This window comes from Cyprinodon tularosa, unplaced genomic scaffold, assembly GCF_016077235.1.
Source record: "Cyprinodon tularosa strain WSP-4 unplaced genomic scaffold, ASM1607723v1 ctg503, whole genome shotgun sequence".
NCBI lineage: Eukaryota > Metazoa > Chordata > Actinopteri > Cyprinodontiformes > Cyprinodontidae > Cyprinodon > Cyprinodon tularosa.
Genome location: NW_024039234.1, coordinates 246,311 through 266,676, shown reverse-complemented (window position 1 = coordinate 266,676; position 20,366 = coordinate 246,311). Strand labels below are relative to the sequence as shown.

General features: G+C 36.3%; 2 protein-coding genes across 3 annotated transcripts; one reads left to right on the top strand and one right to left on the bottom strand.

The window, feature by feature from the left end:
- Positions 1 to 4,413: 4,413 nt before the first annotated feature.
- Positions 4,414 to 11,439, bottom strand: rab38c (RAB38c, member of RAS oncogene family). 2 transcript variants are annotated; one of them, XM_038303108.1, is made up of 5 exons: positions 11,386 to 11,439; positions 11,049 to 11,243; positions 10,630 to 10,760; positions 5,613 to 5,750; positions 4,414 to 4,738 (listed from the first exon to the last, which is right to left on the bottom strand). In XM_038303108.1, exons 2-5 carry the CDS (start codon positions 11,239 to 11,241, stop codon positions 4,580 to 4,582), a joined length of 621 nt encoding a protein of 206 aa, XP_038159036.1. In that variant the 5' UTR covers positions 11,242 to 11,243; positions 11,386 to 11,439; the 3' UTR covers positions 4,414 to 4,579. The 2 variants fall into 2 exon arrangements, with proteins under 2 accessions (XP_038159036.1, XP_038159035.1); XM_038303107.1 differs by lacking the exon at positions 11,386 to 11,439 and having other exon boundaries at positions 11,049 to 11,294.
- Positions 11,440 to 12,601: 1,162 nt separating this feature from the next.
- LOC119795225 (ras-related protein Rab-39B-like) lies at positions 12,602 to 19,861 on the top strand. Its single transcript, XM_038303109.1, has 4 exons — positions 12,602 to 12,928; positions 14,192 to 14,422; positions 16,040 to 16,310; positions 18,265 to 19,861. Exons 2-4 carry the CDS (start codon positions 14,208 to 14,210, stop codon positions 18,418 to 18,420), a joined length of 642 nt encoding a protein of 213 aa, XP_038159037.1. The 5' UTR covers positions 12,602 to 12,928; positions 14,192 to 14,207; the 3' UTR covers positions 18,421 to 19,861.
- The last annotated feature ends 505 nt before the right edge of the window (positions 19,862 to 20,366 follow it).

Sequence of the window (20,366 nt, the reverse complement as noted above, 5' to 3'; positions counted from 1 at the left end):
GGAACTAAGGGGCCAAGCCCAGCTCCTGAAAAACAACCCCACACCATAATCCCCCCTCCACCAAACTTTACACTTGGCACAATGCAGTCAGACAAGTACCGTTCTCCTGGCAACTGCCAAACCCAGACCCGTCCATCAGATTGCCAGATGGAGAAGCGCGATTCGTCACTTCAGAGAACGCGTCTCCACTGCTCTAGAGTCCAGTGGCGGCGTGCTTTACACCACCGCATCCGACGCTTTGCATTGCACTTGGTGATGTATGGCTTGGATGCAGCTGCTCGCCCATGGAAACCCATTCCATGAAGCTCTCTGCGCACTGTTCTTGAGCTAATCTGAAGGCCACATGAAGTTTGGAGGTCTGTAGTGATTGACTCTGCAGAAAGTTGGCGACCTCTTCGCACTATGCGCGTCAGCATCCGCTGACCCCGCTCCGTCAGTTTACGTGGCCTACCACTTCGTGGCTGAGTTGCTGTCGTTCCCAAACACTTCCATTTTCTTATAATACAGCTGACAGTTGACTGTGGAATATTTAGGAGCGAGGAAATTTCACGACTGGATTTGTTGCACAGGTGGCATCCTATCACAGTTCCACGCTGGAATTCACTGAGCTCCTGAGAGCGACCCATTCTTTCACAAATGTTTGTAAAAACAGTCTGCATGCCTAGGTGCTTGAATTTATACACCTGTGGCCATGGAAGTGATTGGAACACCTGATTCCAATAATTTGGATGGGTGAGCAAATACTTTTGGCAATATAGTGTATATATATATATATATATATATATATATATATATATATATATATATATATATATATATATATATATATATATATATATATATATATATATATATATATATAAAACCAACCACACAAGATAATAAAGATAAAAATATATACACAAATATAAAATATAATATATATAATTAATCTATATACTAAAGAAAGCCCACCTTTATTGTTAGTGTGCCTGTCCCTTTAAATTGTGATCTATTTATATTAGCATTCTGTAGCCAAACGTGTAATCATAATAATATATATATATATATATATATATATATATATATATATATATATATATATATATATATATATATATATATATATACTTATTTTCCATACAGAGAGCCCATATTCTTATCTTCAGGTAAAACAGAGTACATGTCAGATTAAATAATACTACTTCAGCGATAGTATCAAGGTGTTACTTTATTGTATATCTCGTACCATGTCTGTTGGTTGTGCTGTTCTTTTTACATCTCTTTGCAGGTGATGAAGCAGACTGAAGATGTTTTATCATTATCTCCCTTTTATCTCCTCTTTCTTTCATCCTTTCTCCTTTTTTTCTGTTTTTCCTTTCCTGCTCTACTTACATTGCAGTGTCCATATAATCTGTAAAACTCCCTGCATGATTATAATAAAACAATTTATATGCATAAATCAAGATCCAACAGATCCACTTATGAATCTGTTGGGCTCTTTTCGGCATCAAGACAATTATTCTTATTGGCACATATTGCCAGACAGCACACTGTAAAAAAAAAAAAAAAGTTTTTATCTCAAACAAGCCTGTCATGTTGACAGAGCTACTGTCAGACAGGTTTACTCTTTGCATATCTGTCTTTAAGTCTTGCTTTGTCTGTTACCTAAGTGGCGTTGTTGACAGAGAGATTGCTGCTTCCTAGGGGATTGCTCCTTGTTCTATTCCTCTGTAGTTTACCTCTGCTTATTTTCATGTTGAAGCTACTGCATGAACTTCAGTTGTTCGTCAACATTCAGCCAATTTCTCCAAAGTCCTGCTAATGACCTGACTATTGGGCTTAGATGTGTTAAAGCAGAGACACAAACAAAAGTTGCAGGACAGCAAACATTGCAATTTAAGACCACTACCATATAATGCAGCCCTAGCTTTGTACATGTGTGAGGGTTTGCTTTAACAACAACTGCAAAACAAGCAAACACATGCTCATCTGGGAGAAGTAGATCCTGCAAAGACAATGATCAAATTCTATTGGATCTCTTACTTTGAAAACATTTAATTGATCTATCTGCATGATTTTGGTAAATATCTCTGTTAATTGCATTGTCTTTCCTTTTGTGCTGTGCTCTGGCACAATAAAAAAAACTCAAAGGAATTAAAACTGATTCTAATTACTTCTGTATACTTCCTGTCCTTTCAGCCCCTGCTGATTGTGAATGATTGCTAATTCATGAGCAAACTCTTAAGGTTCCCATCTGTTTAAAAATAATGTTTTTCTCTCCACTGATCCCCCAGAGGAGGGTCAACGTGCCATTAAATTAAAATTAATTGGAAAGTTTTCTATCATAAAGTGCATTCAAACAGATTTGAATAATCTAATAAAGGACAGATTGATGGACTAAATATGGTTTCAAAAGGATTTTTGTGTATACGTGTTACAATTAGTCAAACACTTGGTAAAAATCAAACATTAAGTGATTATAATGCATAATGCAGAATGCATTTTATCGAAATGCATTCTGCCAAAAAATATGGCTGAAGTCAAAAGTTTTACTCACAGAATAAAGAACGTTAAAATGCATTACAGTGCTAAATATGAACAGTTATGCTTATATTGCTTAAGATTGGTATTTGTGAAATGATTTTTGCCTAAATCAGCTCTTTGGTCCTTTTTATTGAGTTAAAAGCCCACAGCTTGGACTATTATGTGAGAAAGGTCAGGTGTTCATATTTTGTACTGCATAAATGGCAGGCTGAATAAAATGTGTGTTTTTAATAAAAGAGGCTCAGAATCTTGTTATTTGGTATGAAATTAGTTTGGCTAATAGAAATTCAAAATCACTCTGTTGGAATATTTTCAGCATAATCATGTTTTCCCAATTCAGCCGTTTTGTTGCTTTTAATGTCCTCTGGTCACAGGGATGAAGCTCTATTAACCGTGTAATAAAACAGATTTTTTTCTTTCATCATGAACGTTAAATTTAAGATTTTAAGGTATGATTAAATCCCTTCCTTCAGATTCTTTTTTAGGTTTATTTCTCACTGTGGTGTTAAAATGTATGTTTTTCTTTCTTTACTTTTTAGAAACATATTGAACTACACTGCAAAAATTATCTAGAAATAAGTAAAAATGTGTTGAATAAAATGTATTTTCCCTTAATTTGGTTAATCAGACAGGTAAATAAGATTATTTGCAAATGGACAGGATATTTTTATTCTTCCAAAAGGATAATATGAACTTGAAATAAGACAATGCAGTTTTATTTTTTTCTTATTTTAGATGTAATTTCAAGAAAAAAATGCAATTATTTTAAGAAAAGATGACAGATTTAGATTTCTATTATTTGCAGTGAAGGAGAGGGTTTTAAAAATCAAAGTTCATCAGAACTACTGTTGCAGACAGTCTTTTTTCTGCTGTTTTTAGGAGAAATTATTTTATAAAATGTTCTGTAAATATATGACAACCTCCTAAGAATAAAAAAAGGCCAGAAAAAACACAATGTATTGCTATATGGGGTGCGCACAAAGAACATAGTCACTGATTTGTAGCTCTGCAATCTGAAACTTAAACACATCACTGGTTTAGAGGCAAAATACAAAGCAATACTTAAACAAGAAAATTGATATTTACAAAAACACTCTAGATACACTTCAACAAAGGTAGAAGGCTGCTTCTCTGCTACTTTAAAAGAAAGAAAGAACAAAGTGGGATTTGGCAGGATATTGATTTTATGGCTGCAAACAACGACTTACAACAAAAACAGAGCAACAGTCTGACAGCAAGTCAGGTGTCAAAGACTTTGCTTTTCTCTCCAGCAAAGATCCATCTCTTCAAGGATGTTTGCATTGTCTTCAGACTGGAGTTGTCATAGAAACAATAATGCTGCAGTACCTAACATTTACTTTTGACTATTATACTTCTGAGTTTCTTCTCATTAGATTGGTAGATCAGCTTTTCCTGTTCAACAGTTAATTAACACCTTTAGTATCATCTATTCCTTTTTTTTTATATCTAACTCTACTATCAGGTCTTATAGGGGTAATACATAGGTAATCATGCAGAATAGTAACCTCTTAATTTGAGAAAATATTTCAAACTCTACATAAATATTAAAATATTAACAAGTTGAAAGAGATTTCGATCTAAATTATGTATAAAAATAGAGGTTTCACTTCCTGGTTCAACAGCTAATATCAAGACATAAATAATCGGAAAACCAGATAATTATGTGTGAATGAGAGAATTGTGGATCCCATTTTAAAATTTGAAAGCCTAAATGCAAGATGCTGTAGAAAAGATGAAAAAAAAAAATCACAGGAAACAAAACATTTTTTCTTGTTACGCTTGTTTAATGTTCCAACCCTGTCCCTTATCATGGGTTAGGTGTAGGAATAGGGTTAAAAATATGGCAACTAAACAACACAAAAAAACCATTAAAAACCAAATGCTGGTGCTGAATTTCTACAAGCTATGCAATGATATGCAGTGTGAGCTTAGTTTTAAAAACATGTAATTTCACTCTTAATCTGTAAAAAGGAGTTTCTTTTTAGTTCCTCCTTCTTGGCTTTTTTTTTAAAGTACTTCCTCTCTGCAGCCGTCATTTTAAACATGAAGAACAGTTCAAATCACGACTTGTGCTGCTTGCGTATTCAGAAAGAGGTATGGAGTTGGGTTCTCGCTCTGTCACCAGGTACTCCTCGTTGTTCAGGATATGCTCCACTAAACAGCGGACTGCCTCCTCGATGTTTGTATTTTCCTGATGATCAGAATACAAAAGAAAATTTTAAAAAATGTCCTTTATATACAAGTATACTACTGTAAGCCATGATAATAAGTTTAAACATTAATGGAGGTTGCATTGCTTTGCAGATTCCAGCCCTACTCCGCTTTGAAAGACACTTTCAAAAGAGCTAATTGGATTAAAGACATTCCAATAACTCTATAGTAGTTTAAAAGCTAATTAAAACTCCTTTCAAATTTTTTATAATAAAATTTGTTCTACAAACATAAAATTTTAACAAAACTTTGATATCATTGCATAATTTTATCGGTAATGGTTTTCAACCATTCTATGTGTAATTAGTAGCTACCCAGTTTTAGTTGACTTTCAGTTACTTAGTTAAGTTGACATGAATTTGAGTTATTTTGTTGAAGATTCTTCTATTTTCTCATAAATGTATTCCTTATGTGTGCAGAGTTAACTTTTGATCATCATCTGAGCCTGAATTCCACTTTCATCAGTCAGCACGACAGTCCGAAATTAATTTTAATAAAAATTAAATATTTTGTTTTGAAATTGTTTTGATATATTTTTTGCAACTTGAACTAAATTGTGACATAATTCTTCTGGCATACAGAATCAGAAGGGGGAGCTAGACTTATCTTCGATTTGTCTGTTGCGAGCTTCGAAAGTAACTTTTGTTTTAAGCAAATCAATCGACTTTAAGGCCACATTCTTGTGCCTTAGTGGCAACTCCAAATGTTTTATTTACAAACTAACTTTTTATCATTTTATTGGTATTTTTTCAATTCCTATCTGTAGAAGGCTTTAAATACACTGGTGCAGTCATGGATAAAAATCAGTAGCATGGGTCAGGATGATGCAGGCATGATGTCATAAGCGGTGTTACCTTTGCAGAAGTCTCAAACCATCCTACAAACCCGTTCTCTCTGCCGAAGGAATCCAGTTTGGGCAGCTGGCACGCTATTTGGTCTGACTTGTTGGCAAGAAGTACTGCAGGAACTGGTCTCCCATGGTTCAAAGTCAACTTGAGAAACATAGAAATTAGATTACATTATAACTGTACCATCTGTGGTGATGTTATCTTTATACTTGATTTTAACTGGACTCTTCAAACATACTGTATGTTAGATTTTGATTTAAAGTCATCTTTTATGTTTCTTATGAATGGAAGTTATACTAATGTTTTAGAGTATTCTGAATTCAGTCTGATGGAGAATCTGTGGAGGCAGCTAAAGATTAGGGCGATGGCAAAAGGCTCTCCGAGCTCAGAGACATGAAGGACACTATCAAAGACAATCTTTCAACATACAAGTGAAAATGAACAAAAGCTGGTCAGCAGTTATGAGAATTATTTCAATAAAAAACAAAACTTAAAAAAAAAAATACTTCATAATATTTTGTTAAATCTCTGTTACTGTATATCTGCTCTAGCAATGTGCCTCTATGTCAATTTCTTATTATACCCCGTGTGAAAAGGAAGTTATGAACTTATACTTTCCAAGAGTATACATTTTTTTGACAGCTTTTACTTTTAGTTCACTACATTTACAAACTTAATTGCATACTTTTACTCCGATACATTTTCAATGTTTGGTTTAGTTACTCTCGCTAAAAAAACGAGCGTGAGAAACCAAGTGTTTTGACCCCACCTACTGACTACAAAGTCGGTCTTGCCTTGGCTTGTTCATCAACACCAATAGGATACGCCTGTTTCACAAAGCCAGTTTAAATTTATCCTAAACTTGGTTGTTTATTTTATTTTAAGTGAATTTAACCTTCAAAGTTTACTAAAATGTAAAAAAAAACTGTCATTCCATCTGCACTACTTTTTGCTTATACTTTTCACTACATTACTTGAGTACATCTATTTTTACAGTAATTCTGTAAAACAATAAGTACAGTAAAAACAGTAATTATCTTAGAGTAAATTTGAAATGAACTTTTAATTCAGATAATCTAAATAAAAACGCAACAGCTGAAACGTTCCTATTCCTTTTAGTCTGCTCCAAAATTCTTGATAATTTTAATGATAAACCCCAAAAGATGAGACATTTTTTAGCAGATTCATCGTGTTGACAGATATGTTTGTTAAACACAGTTTAGTGGGTCAGACAGTTGGAAACAACTCCTGTATCAGTCACATGACTTTCTTAAAAACGACAAGCGCACCGATACAGTGTTTTGCTCTTTGGGCTCGAGGCATGCACCGATGCATTGGTGTTACTGGACCCATCACTACATGACAGTATTTGCTTTAATAATATATATTACTTTCAACGACACTCGGCTTATAAAAGTAAAGGGTGCATTTCCAAAATGCTGCAATTAAATTTATTCTTGAGTTTTTAGTTCTGCGTTAGTTGTGGAAGTTATTTCCATATAAAATGATTGTATACTGTATCCTCTCTATATAAAACATAAGTTCATACCTTTGAAGAGAAAACATTATGCTCACAAAACTCGAGAGTATTTCACAAAATACTTCAATAGACTTGAGGGAATTAAGAATATTTGTGATGCAAAAGAATAGAAAGCAGACAGTACAAGATAAACAAGATATTTTTTATCATGAAATGTGTAAAACTATACTTAAAAAAATAAAATTACACTTCGCAATTTTTTGTTTTTTTTACAAAATGCTACACTGTTTGCCATCTTTATTACTTAATAACAGTTGATGTTTTACACTCTTGGAAGGAAAGATGAGACACGCAGCAATTTGCATGAAATGCATGCAATTTGTTATTTCTACAACTAGATGTCACCCCATCCAACTTTTGCAATCTGACTCACTCTTAGTAGAAACGGCAGAACATTAACATCATTTTTTTGTTTTTTGAATCATTTTCTATATTTGCAAAAAAGAAAGTAACTACTGCTCAGAGTCTCATACAGTCTACGGTCTTCAGGTCAAAACCTGCTTATGGTTCCTCGGACCCGTTTTAAAACCCGAGGAGACCCCGTCTTTGGAATGAACTCCCCCTGTCCCTGCGCTCTCTGGACTCGGTGGACATCTTTAAAAAGCAGCTAAAAACACACCTGTTTTCACTAGCCTTCCAAAGCACATAGCCTGTTGTTTTATTCCCTTATTTATTATAGCTTTTATTGCATTTTATCTGTTTTTACTTGTGTTGTTTTTTATGTTATCATGTGAAGCACTTTGTGACTTTGTCTGTGAAAAGTGCTATACAAATAAAGTTTACTTACTTACTTACTTACTCATTAGAACTCCGAAAGTTGTAGTTGAACAGCTTTTTCTTCACAAAGAAACATTTTTAAAACATGATATGCTCAGTATTTCAATTTGCAATGGAAAAAGGGATCTAGAAATAGGTAAAAATGTCTTAAATTAAGTGTATTTACCCTTAATTTGAATTGGAATGAAAATTTTTACTCTTAAAATAAGATAATTAGATAACATGCACTTGAAATAAGACAATGTAATTGTGTTTTCTTATTTTAAGTGCAAATTGTCTTGTTCCATTGGCAAAGTGTCTTATTTACCTTCTCAGTCCAAGAGCAAATGCACTCATTTAAAGAAAAAAGGACTTATCTAGATTTTGATTTTTTTTCCAGTGTTGTTTTTAAATGAAAATATAATCAAGACAAAAAGCTAAAAGCTAAATATATCAGTAATCTGAATGTGCCTCCAACATAGGACCCATCATCACCATCATTCTAGTCAGCAACTGTTAACACTGTATGACCTGAAATCAGCGTGATGTGATGGTACCCATGTATTTTCAGCCATGTTCACTTGAGATATTTCATTTGCTGTATGCTTCTCTTTACTCTGGTTCAGATTTTCACAGGCCAATTTAGAGTCTAAATTTGACATACCTAGAAAATAACTCATGTAGGACCTATATTCGGTGGCGCCACAAGGGGGTGGCCACGGCCACCCTGTGCAATGCCGTGTCCACCCCACTGGCCACCCTACTTGCCAGGGTAAATTGTAGTAGCATCAGTTTAGCATTTCGTCCCATTATGCTCAGCCAGAGACGTAACATTAGAAATCACACAATAAACCAGGATCTGAGTAGGTGTTTACTGACGTCTTTATGATTTCTACAGGCAGGTTTACCACAATAGTAGATTCAAACCCTGAAGTAATGGCTTTTAGTTTCAGTGGCCACCCCAAGAATTTTCATGGCCCCATCTGGCCATGCCTATGAAACATTTCTGGAGGCGCCACTGCCTATATGTAGCCTATTTTCACATTATGAGCGATGGAAATAGCAACTTTTAAAAAGAGCGTGCATAAGGGCTTGTGCACACACACATACAAGCATGTTTTGTTATTTTTATTGTACCAGTAGTCTTATTTGCAGGGTAACTTTTTATAAATAAACACTGGTGAGATGAGATCCATCTGAGCGACTGGCTTATTGCATCCCCGCACCTCCTCGAGAAGAAATGGGCTCCTGCATGCTCTTGCATGCGTTTAATTGGCGTTCACTCTTGGGAGCGGGTACAGGGTTGTGCATGTGCATTTATTTTTTAAGTTTTCAACAATTCGCAAAAATTCTCCATTATACCTTTAAAGCCGGGCATACACTGTGCGATATTTTCAATTGAGCTACAGCTCAAACTGTATGACGAAATCGCAGGGTTTAAAAGTTCACAGCTCAGAGTGTATTTTCTCACACTGTTCACCCGACGCTCTGATGCGATCTTACGACGGCCGGCTGAATTTCAAACATGTTTGATTTTCTCCCGACCTTACGATTCCTGATCGGGAGGTGGTCATGAGAGGCTAATCACCCCTAGAGGCTTATTACTCACCGTATACTACACAACGCACGACGAGGCTGAAACTCTGCCTGATTGAAAAATTCTCAGACTAGAGAATGAAAAGTGCAAAAAAATTGTGCACTGTATGACCAGCTTAAGCACGAGTGTGCACGACCGACAATGAGCAGAAGAGTGCTGCAGTTTTGTATTTTGGCCACAGGTGGCAGTATCATTTGAAATCATTAATGCCACTTTAAGTAAAGTGACACATTATTTATACTTAGATAGTTGAGACCTCTAACAGCAATGCAATTTAAATTATTATTGGATTTCATTGCTTGTTTGACACAGTTGATTATAACATAGTGATTTATATAAAAATATGTATTATAATTAGTATGTTAGAACAGAACAAAGATGAGATTCCTAAAAGTTTAACGCAAGGTCTCATGTTAACCAACATGAACTGAATATCTTTTTTATATCTAAGCTGATGAAACGCAACTTTATTTCTGTGTCACTATAGATATCAATTAGCCTTGTGAGACCATCCTGATCTCGCGAGCTTTCAAGGTTTCACTCGCAGATCAGTCTGGCTACTTTCCGTTAAAGAAAATTTGGAGCAGTTCACCAAACGAAGGTCCAATCAGCGTTGGCTATGAGGCGGTTTGAGGTGTGACACAACAGTTCAGTCTAAAGAACATTGCGGCTTCAGCCGATGAAACTAGCGTTAGCGTGGCTATTGAGCAAGTTTTATCGGAATTACAGAGTATTTCTTCACTGAAAGAAGAACAAAACAGAGAGCAGAGGAAAAGATATTTTTGCTCTTCTCCCGACTGGTTTCGGCAAGAGTTAGTACGTCATATGCTTCGTTGATCTGATTGGTTTATTTGGCCCGTCTATCACCAACATAGGCCAATCAGCTAACCAGTATTTTCGCCTCTTCCCAAAATTACTTCAACGGAAGGTTTCCAGATGGATATGCGGAGCAAATCCATCTGGCGGAGTCAGGTTAGATATCGATAAGTGCAAATATTAGAACACGGAATGGCTAACTCACAATGCAATTTAGACTGCAGAAAATTGAGGTAAAGATGCAACCGAAATTAAGAGTAATATAATTCCTCTCCTAAAAAGCTCCTAAAAAGAATAGCCTCGGATTGTGGCACCTTAGAGTCCAGGTCATCCTTCCACTTTAACACTGCTTCAAATGTGGAGGCCCTTGTCACATCAAACACCACCAGTGCTCCCACTGCCTCCCTGTAGTAGACACGGGTCATGTTCCCATACATCTCCTGTCCTGAAACAAAAACAGAAAGTGCCACATCATATGTGAGTGAGATTGAGGGCTTATTAGATAGTGGTTGCCATCATGTGATTGATTTTATTGATCATGGGACAACTTGAGTCAGTGTCAGACACAAGACAAATTCCACAAGCAGGTATCAAATACAGGGAGAGGCTGAGGCATGCAGAGGGCAGGAAGAAGTTACAACCTCAGCATCAAGTCCTTTTTAATTATCTGAAAGTATTTTATAAATATCGACTGTGTTTTATTTTCTTTAATGCTGTAAAACCTCAGACAGACCTGCTATGTCCCACAGTTGAAGCCGGATCACAGTGTCTTTGTCCCAGTGCAGAACTTTAAGGGCAAAGTCCACACCAATGGTCGCTCTGTAGTGCTGGGAGAAAACCTGATGGACAAACCGCTTGATAATAGATGTTTTCCCAACACCAAGGTCCCCCACCACCAAGACTTTGAAAAGAAGCTCCAGCTGCATCCCTGCAGCTCGGAAATAAATTTGCCAAAAAAAAAAAGAAAATATATGAAGAAAACTTGATGCAGTACAATAAACCTGCATGAAAAGTCATGGGAAATCGTCTTGTTAGTTATTCCATCAAACTATAAAAAAATAAAACCTTACATCAGTCCTATCTGCAGGAGAGATAATCCCCCAAAAAACCCAAAATAATACAGCGTTGACGGTTTTGCGCAGATCACGCTGAAGGGAAACATTTATGGGAGTTTCTACGATGTCTAACAGCCTTCTAGTTAGTGGTGCATTCAAGTGCAGCTTGTAAATCTAGGCATCAATCTCATTATTAAATAACGATCTTCATTATTGTTATTATTATTACTATAATAAATATTATTATTAGTATATATATATATATATATATATATATATATATATATATATATATATATATATATATATATATATATATATATATATATATATATATATATATATATATATATATATGTATATATATATATATATATATATATATATATATATATATATATATATATATATATATATATATATATATATATATATATATATATATATATATATATATTAGTTAAGTAGAGATACAAGGCAGGTAAGCATAATGTAGAAACATGATTAAGGAACTCGTCTGACTAAGGTTTAATTTTGACGTAGCCGATTTGTTTTTAAAAAAATTATAAATTATTTGAAAGATAAATAGTAGCCTAAATGAAGCTTTTTCCTTTACTATGTGTTGCAAATTGCAGCACATAGTAAAGTAAACACCTGTGGAAAATAAGATTGCAACTTGCAATCTTATTTTCCACAGGTGCTTACTTTTTACATAACAATTTGTCCCGACAGTCCTTGAATGAAGCAGCCTTGGTGTCTATGGAAAGATTTACCCCACTATTTCTGACATCCCTTACACTAATTGGTGCTTTCAAGTACTGCTCGGATCAGACTCAGCGTTGTTTCACAAAAACTTCACTATTACCTGAGTGGGCCAGCTGTAACAATTACATTTAGATTAATTAATGCCACTATGTTTGTGTGTTGCTTTCTTACTTTTTATTGGTTGATTGAGTTTTGCAAAATGATCATTCAATAGATCTACAGTCTATATTTATATACTATGTAGATTAATATGAATAATTCAATGTTTTTTTATATATATATATAATGTGTGAGAATACATATTACCTAAAATGTGAAAGTTGTTTAAACATAATTTTTTTGTACATGTGGTGAAGCTTAATGCAGCTGCACCGTGTAGTCTGTGTTTTTTTTTTTTCCAGCATTTTTTTTTCCTGCAACACTTGAATGCAGCATCGTAAGATCCTGCAGCTGCGCCACTGTCTGCGCAGTTAGGGGATTGGTGCTGATGAGAGCGAGGAGGAGATGTTTGTGCGTGATGCCGCGGCTGCGTCTGGTGGTGATGCTGCCATTTCGGAAGCTCACACGGAAATAATAGCAGCTCCCATCATCAGCTGATATGCACACTCACCAGCTGGATTCTGTCTGTCCTCTTTAAAGCCTTGATGCTGGACGGGTTCATGTGCTGCATCTTAGGGGGATTATCTCTGTGAATTGCTGCATCACAGCCACCGACAGCCTCAGGGGTCATTTTCAGAAGACACCATCGTCAACATGGAGCTTGTTTTTTACAGACCCTGAGCTCTGAATCAAGGTAGGCTCTCATTTGAAGACAAATATGTGTCCTAAATGCATGTAATACAAAGTGCCTCTGACAATGTACACAGATTACCATTTTTAAAAATCTGCTATTTATGCATTATTTCTTCATGAAAGCTATATGTGGCTTACTCCATCCCCTCATTTTGTGTGATTGCTGCCTCTCAGATACTCTACAATCCACATGGGGGGCTGACTACACCACTGTTTATTGACTTGGAGGGGAGTGGCCTCCCCCACCCTCCTTTTCCCTCAAATTAGATCACCCCTGTGTGAATCACATGCACAGAGGCTAAGATGATAAGAGCTTATCAGAATTATTCCAGAGATGTAAACTCTTAATTGAATTTCATTATTTCAATTCATTTAAAATTATGATCTATTGGAAGAAATGCATTTATTTTTCTTTCTTTTAGAAACATATCTTGCAGGGGTGTCTATAAGTGTTATAGAACATGTTCACACTTGTCACACTTTACATCAGAGGCTGACATGCAGTAATATGTAGCTATGAAGTGGAGGCACATCTGGAAGTACTGTGTGTAAATATATGAAATACTTAAAAATATATATATATATTTTTTTTTTACATCTTTTAGGAATAGTTCTCTACCTTTTTTTCAATTTACTTTGCAAACCATCAAGATCAATCAGATTGGAAGAAAACCATCTATGATCATCACTTTTCATTAGAACATAGGCCTGGAATTTGAGTTGTTCTGACTTATTTATATGCTGTGATGTATACCTCTCTAATGCAGCTGGAAGGTAAAACTTTCCCCATCCAATATCTTTTACAGCATGTTTTCTTCTAGGATTTATATACAGTGACTTCCTCTGTCTTAGTGTAATCACTGATATGCTTCTCTGTCTCTACTGAATAAAGTAACCCCACAGGATGATGCGGCCACTGTTATATTTCATGATGTTTTTCATACATAAAGGTTATTTTCCATGCCTGCCAGAAAGTTCCTATTTTTCACCTCTCTCTTCAGAAATAGAAGAGGATATTTTTGGAAATATAAATGACTAAATTAACCAGAAAACTACTCAGAAATAATAATAATAAAAAAAATGGAATTATTCATTAAATCTATGCCGGAAAAAATCATGTAACCACTTTTTTTCATGTCCTAGGCTGATTACATGAAACAATTGTGTTAAAGTATCTAAATACGATAAAGTAGATGCCAAAAATGGTTGCATTATTTCATTTTATGTGCAGTCAGACACCTCCTGATATTGTTCTCATTTACAGATTACAGTCTTGAGTCATGGAGACGATATGGCTTTACCAGTTCCGTCTGATCGTCATCGGAGACTCCACTGTGGGCAAGTCATGCCTGATCCGCAGGTTCACGGAGGGTCGCTTCGCCCAGGTGTCAGACCCCACAGTGGGGGTGGACTTCTTCTCTCGCCTGGTGGAGATTGAGCCTGGAAAAAGGATCAAACTTCAGATCTGGGACACTGCAGGACAAGAGAGGTTCAGGTAGACACATTTTTCTTTTCCTGCTATGAAGCCATTTTTTTCCTGTAGTTGCAATGATTTTGCAAACTCTGTTATTTGGGACATTCTTTTTTTCCCTTCTTTTTTTCAGAAAAATAACACCCTGGTTTACTTTATCAAGAAATGTTCACATATAAATGAAAATGTGATTTATAATAATAAAAAAAATCATTTAACTTTATTGATCCCACATTTGAGAAATTTACCTCTGCAGTTAACCCATCCCCTTGGGGAGCAGTGGGCTGCCACTGTGCAGCGACCAGGGAGCAGTGTGGGGTTAAGGGTCTTGCTCAAGGGGCCAAGGTGCAGGCTGTGGGGATCGAACCAGCAACTTGCCACCTTCCCAGAGCACAAGCGCACTGCTTTAACCACTGGGCCAACACTCACTATCATACGCTAATTTTCTTCATATCCTTGCAATGAGAATGGTTTGTTCACTGAAATCCATAAATGACCTTCTTTAGAGGATTAAAATATAGATAAAACAAACAAAAAAACCTTCAGACTAAAGAAAAATTGTCTCCTCATTGCCAGTCTTACGTCTTCTGGATGAAATAATATGAAAAATATAATTCTTTCTGTTTCAGACGTCTTTCTGAGAAAACTGTGCCCAACTCTTCAGTTTTAGCTGTGACATATTTAGCGCTACTCTTTATGTACAGTGAAGTATCTTTTTTTTTTACCTTTCTTTTCACATCTTGCTGTTCTGTTCATTGATTTTTTAATTGGTTTTGCATTTTTGCATTAGTTTCATTGCCCCCAGTTTGGAAATTAGTTTCTCTACCATGTGTCACTAATGTTTTCATCCCTTGATCTTAACATGAAAGTATGTGTAATTTGACATATTTTATTCGAGGATGAATTTAGGTTATCATCAAATTTAAAAAAAGTAAATGTATTTTTTTTTTCTTGGATTTATATTTTCTAAATACGTGTAATCCTCAGTATTGTTAAAACTTAAATCAAATTTGTGCAGGGCGTCATAAGATTAAGGCTCCTGGTTTTCAACCACAGACATTAGAAGAAAAAATATGTCAGCTCTTATTTGCTATAATTTATTTTCTGTCTTTCTCTTTTTCCCATTTTCTATTTGTTTTGATAGATGGTTGGTGAATCAGTTCCGGATTCCCTGCCTTATATAATAGCTTAGTTTGCATTTTTTTTGTCTTAAAAGGTGCAGTCAAATTCCAGACTAAAATCCACTTTAGAATCTGTCGGAAATCAGATATCTTTGACATAATTAGACAAGTTTTTAAAAAACGATGGTCATAAATTAAAATCTGTAGATGTGTGCTGCTGATGGAGACATAACCTGATAGACTTACAGCTTTAATTGCAAAGAAATGTTGTTCAAAATGGTAATTTAATCCACATTAAAGGATTTTTCTTAAAACAAATTCAAACCAAACCTTTTAGATTTTAACTGACAAGAAAATATGAAATTCTATTGTTTTGCACCAGAAAAATAAATTATATTGAATTAACTGGAAAAAATGTGATCTAATTTTATAAACTAAAAATCTCTGTAAGATGCCTCATGTTATGTTTGTAGAAATAAATCAGTTAAACCAGCAATTCAACATTCATCTACCCATTCAGGTCCATCACCAGAGCCTACTACCGTAACTCAGTGGGTGGCCTTTTGCTCTTCGACATCACAAACCGCCGCTCCTTCCAGAACGTCCATAACTGGCTGGAGGAGGCGCGAAGCCACGTTCAGCCGCACAGCATCGTCTTCCTGCTGGTTGGCCACAAGTGTGACCTGGAGGCCCAGCGTCAGGTGACCCAGCACGAGGCCGAGAAGCTGGCGGGGGCTTACGGGATGCGTTACGTGGAGACATCAGCGCGGGATGCTATTAATGTGGAGAAGGTCTGAATGTAGAGAGGTTTCTTTTTCTATCAATGTGATTGTCAAAACATTATCAGACAAGTTTCCGTTTTCAAACGGTCCTTTTATTTATTAAAGGAAAACATTTCTCCATGCTAACTTGGCCGTATATGAAAAAGTATTTACCTTAGTATTGACATTATTATTGTGATTAACCAAATTTGAAAGTTAAGCTTCATTTCATTATTACCACTCAAGAGAGTGTGAAGTAGCAACTGTCTGGCAACATGAAGTAAGCATAAAGATCTCAAAAATAAGCAAAGCATCATAACTCAATCTAAAGACAATTAAAGAAGCCAGACACAAAGTTACTGAAAACCTTCTGCAAGAAAAAGAAACAAAGACCTATTTAAAGCTTTGTAACTCCAAGAAACTAGAGAATCACTATCCACAAATGGAGAAACATGGAGCAGCAGTGAGCAGCCAACGTAATCACTCTTTGTTCACAAAACAACAAAGAATAACTTAAAAAAGCACCTAAGGCTTCACTTACCTCAAATAAGATTCATGTTTATGATTCAACAGTAAGAGACAAACTAGGCAAATATGGCCTCTATGGCAAAGATGCTAGGCCTTACTACTGCTAACCCAACAGAAAACAAAGACCCATCTGTCAAGGCTCAGAACAGAGAACCCAGAATTCAAATCGAATAGACAGGCGAACTTCTCAAAAGTGTTTATTAAGGGACATCAGATCTGCAATTCAGCAGCTAAGGCCGGTATCTCTGCAGTGGGAAAACTCAGGTTAGTGACCACATCAATCTGACGGAGGACGACTACAAGTACGTGAGTCACTAACCGGGCCTTAGAGTTAATTCTGTGCACAAAGGAAGGAGCACGCGGTGAACGCAGCCCAGGGAGTTCCACGCGCTGAAGCCTTGCAGACTGCAGAACTGGATGACGAGCAGAACCAAGCAGACAAAGCCAGTGTCGAAGAGTTTCGGGCCAGAAGGTCAGAGATCCGAAGAGGTACTGAAGGCTCGAAGCCAGGAGGCAGATCCATGTTCAGTCCACAGGCAGAATCCAGCAGGAGTCCGAAGACAAGTCAGGCAAACAGATTAGAAAAGGAACAGGCAGGTTCAGAGGTCCAGAGGCAGAACGGGTTAGGATGAGGCAATAAACAGTTACGCTAGAGAACTCTCACCGAATGGTTGAATAATCTGGCACTGACGGCTGGAAGCAAGCAGTTGAAATAGAGACTAGAGCAGGTGAAACAGATAAACTGCGATGTGAAACTGGGCAGAGCCAGACAGGTGAATGGAATGAACCATTAAGTCATAAGTGCCAAGATCATGACACACTATCTAGTATTTGCTAGCAGATCATTTTAATGATTTCATAGACTTTTTGAGAAATATTCAGCAGATTGAATTGGCAAAAATGGGAATAAGACATCAACAATAAAAGACAAAAACAAGTAGCATTATAATGACAGTTAAGGAGATGTGCAGTAATCTTAACCTCCAGCATCGATGGGTGAAAGGTTTTTCAGTGGCCTTGTCAAAATTTAGAATTAAAAACTCACAAAAATGATTTGGTCTGACCTCAACCTGTCCACTATGCCCCTAAACTCTCCATCATTGCAGAAGAGTGTGGCAACATTCCTCCTCATATGGGAGACTCAATGCAGAGACTTCAAGTTTTTATTCTCCCACCGAGTAGTGAGTTTTAAGAGAATAACTTTTTCAAATAGGGTCAGTTTGAATGGAAAAAAAAAACATATGTTCTTTAAATAAATTGAAATATAATTTGAGAACTGCATGTCTACCTCTGCCACACATTTGTGGAATGATTGGAAAGTTAAAGTGAGACGTTAAAGAAAGTGCTGGTAGATAGGTTCAAGTATTGCTCCTTCTTTGATAGTTAAATCTTAAAACTAAACTCACAAATCCTCCTAACCACCTTCAGCTCTGACTGAACCTTTATTTTACCTCAGGCGTTCGTGGATCTGACGAGGGAAATCTTCGAGCTGGTCCGGAACGGTGACATCCAGATCCAGGATGGCTGGGAAGGCGTGAAAAGCGGATTTGTTCCCAACACGGTCCATTCCTCTGAGGAGGTCACAAAAGGAAGTCGGCAGTGTTTCTGCTGATGAATGCAGCACCTGAGCTGGAAGGTGGTATAAATATATCGTTTTTGGGACTTACTCACTTTACTCTCACATGTATGGCTCTAAAAAATCATCCGTTTAAAGCTAAGCTCAGATTCCTGACAGATATAGAAGCACAAGAAGCACCCCAACCTCTCACCATTTCATCTGCATGTTTATGTGTTTCTGAAGCTTTTGGAAACTGCGGCCACCGTTGGCCTTTTTTCTCTAGTGATCCCTCCTGGGGCTGGATTTGTTGTAGCCAGAGACTCAAACTGCTAGACTGGTGTCCATCTGCTCTTTATCAACATGATTTCAGTTTTGGTCCCAAGATTGAACCTCACTGCACCAAAACCCGTTACAGAGGAATTATAGAAAATAATCCTGACTGCTCAAGTGTCCGCCTGTGCTATGACTATGACTGGCTCTAAACATGCAGGACAAGAGAAACATCCAACCAAGCCAAGCTGAGAGGTTTCCTCTAACCGCTGGATAATCTTCTGTAGCCGCTCACTGACTGCCTTTAAGACTTGATCATAAGAAGACTGCAAAAAGGATAAATTTCCTACGAATGTTTCTGATGGATCTGATAAGAGTGTATGCATTTGCGTAGACCCCCCCACCCTAAAAAAGGGTTTTAAAAAGAGGTAGTTTCATGCTGTGCATCTCTTTAATTTATATACTACAGTATACCCTGCAAACCCTATGTGCTGTGGCAATTCTTCTCTGTATTTAGCCAAAAAGATAAAGTAATATATTTTTTTCTAGTAGGCTATATATCACACATCTAAATTGCATTACATTTGAACCATTCAAATCACCTTTATTCCTGTTTAATCAGCCATGTTTAATGTTTCCACCACACACTATGGCATCAGTTCATAAAAGCTTACAAATTATGCAGAGTACTTCATTAGAAATCAATCCTAAACTCTTCTCTGGGGTAAAATATTAGTGGTGAGTTGTAAATTCTGATTACATAAAACAAGTTATTCAATATGACAGAAAAGAGATTCAATAATATTTTTTGTGGAGCTGCACAAAAAAGGAAATGGACTGAATTATTAAGGAGTCTTACCCCAAAAGAGCTGCTTTTCAAAGTAAAAGCTTCTAGGAAGCTTTGAGGATTGTTCCCTGATTTTACAAAAAAAAAACAAAAACAAAACATTTATGCTGAAACTCCCTGTCAGAAAAGCTTTGGAAAATCTCATACGCAATGTTCCCAGAAAGATAGGCTATTAAATGGTGTCCTGGTCCCTCCTTGTGTTGTCAACTAACTAAGTTAAATGTAAGAATTTCTTTTATATTGGGTTCTGTGGCAGACTATGCAGAGCTAACCAGCAGCCAGGAGGGAAGGCCAACTCAACACTCGGGGCTGCTTCTTCTTTACTCACTGTAAACAAATAAAGAATTAGAAAACCTATTTAGGGGCCAAGTAACAGATAAACTACCGGTATGTTTATTTTTTTTTACAGTAGGTACGCAACTTATAAGGGAGCATTAGGCGAGGCTCCCTTCAGTTTCTCATAGCCTTTAAGGAGTTTTAAGTGGATGTTTTCTGATATTTTTAGTTACAAATTAAACTTTAGCATGTTGTCAAAGTTCCAGATAACTTTTAGGATAGCTGTGGGGAACATACACTGAGGATTTCCTAAAAGTTGCATAGCCCGATGTTAAAACGAACCTTTTGAGATTCTTTAGGGAGTTTTCAACTGTAAAATACAACAATAACATTCAAAATCTTTTTTTAAAAGTCATTATTTCTTTTTTCTGATATTTAAAACTTTACTTTATAGATTCTCCTTTCTCCACAGGTGCTTACATCGCTCTCACATTTCACCACTGGCCTAAAGCTTTTATAAATTAGCTTTCATTTGCATCAAAACTAAGGCGTTGGGATTTCACCTGAAACAGTAAAATTTTGAAAGGGAAATTCAAATTTTTACAAA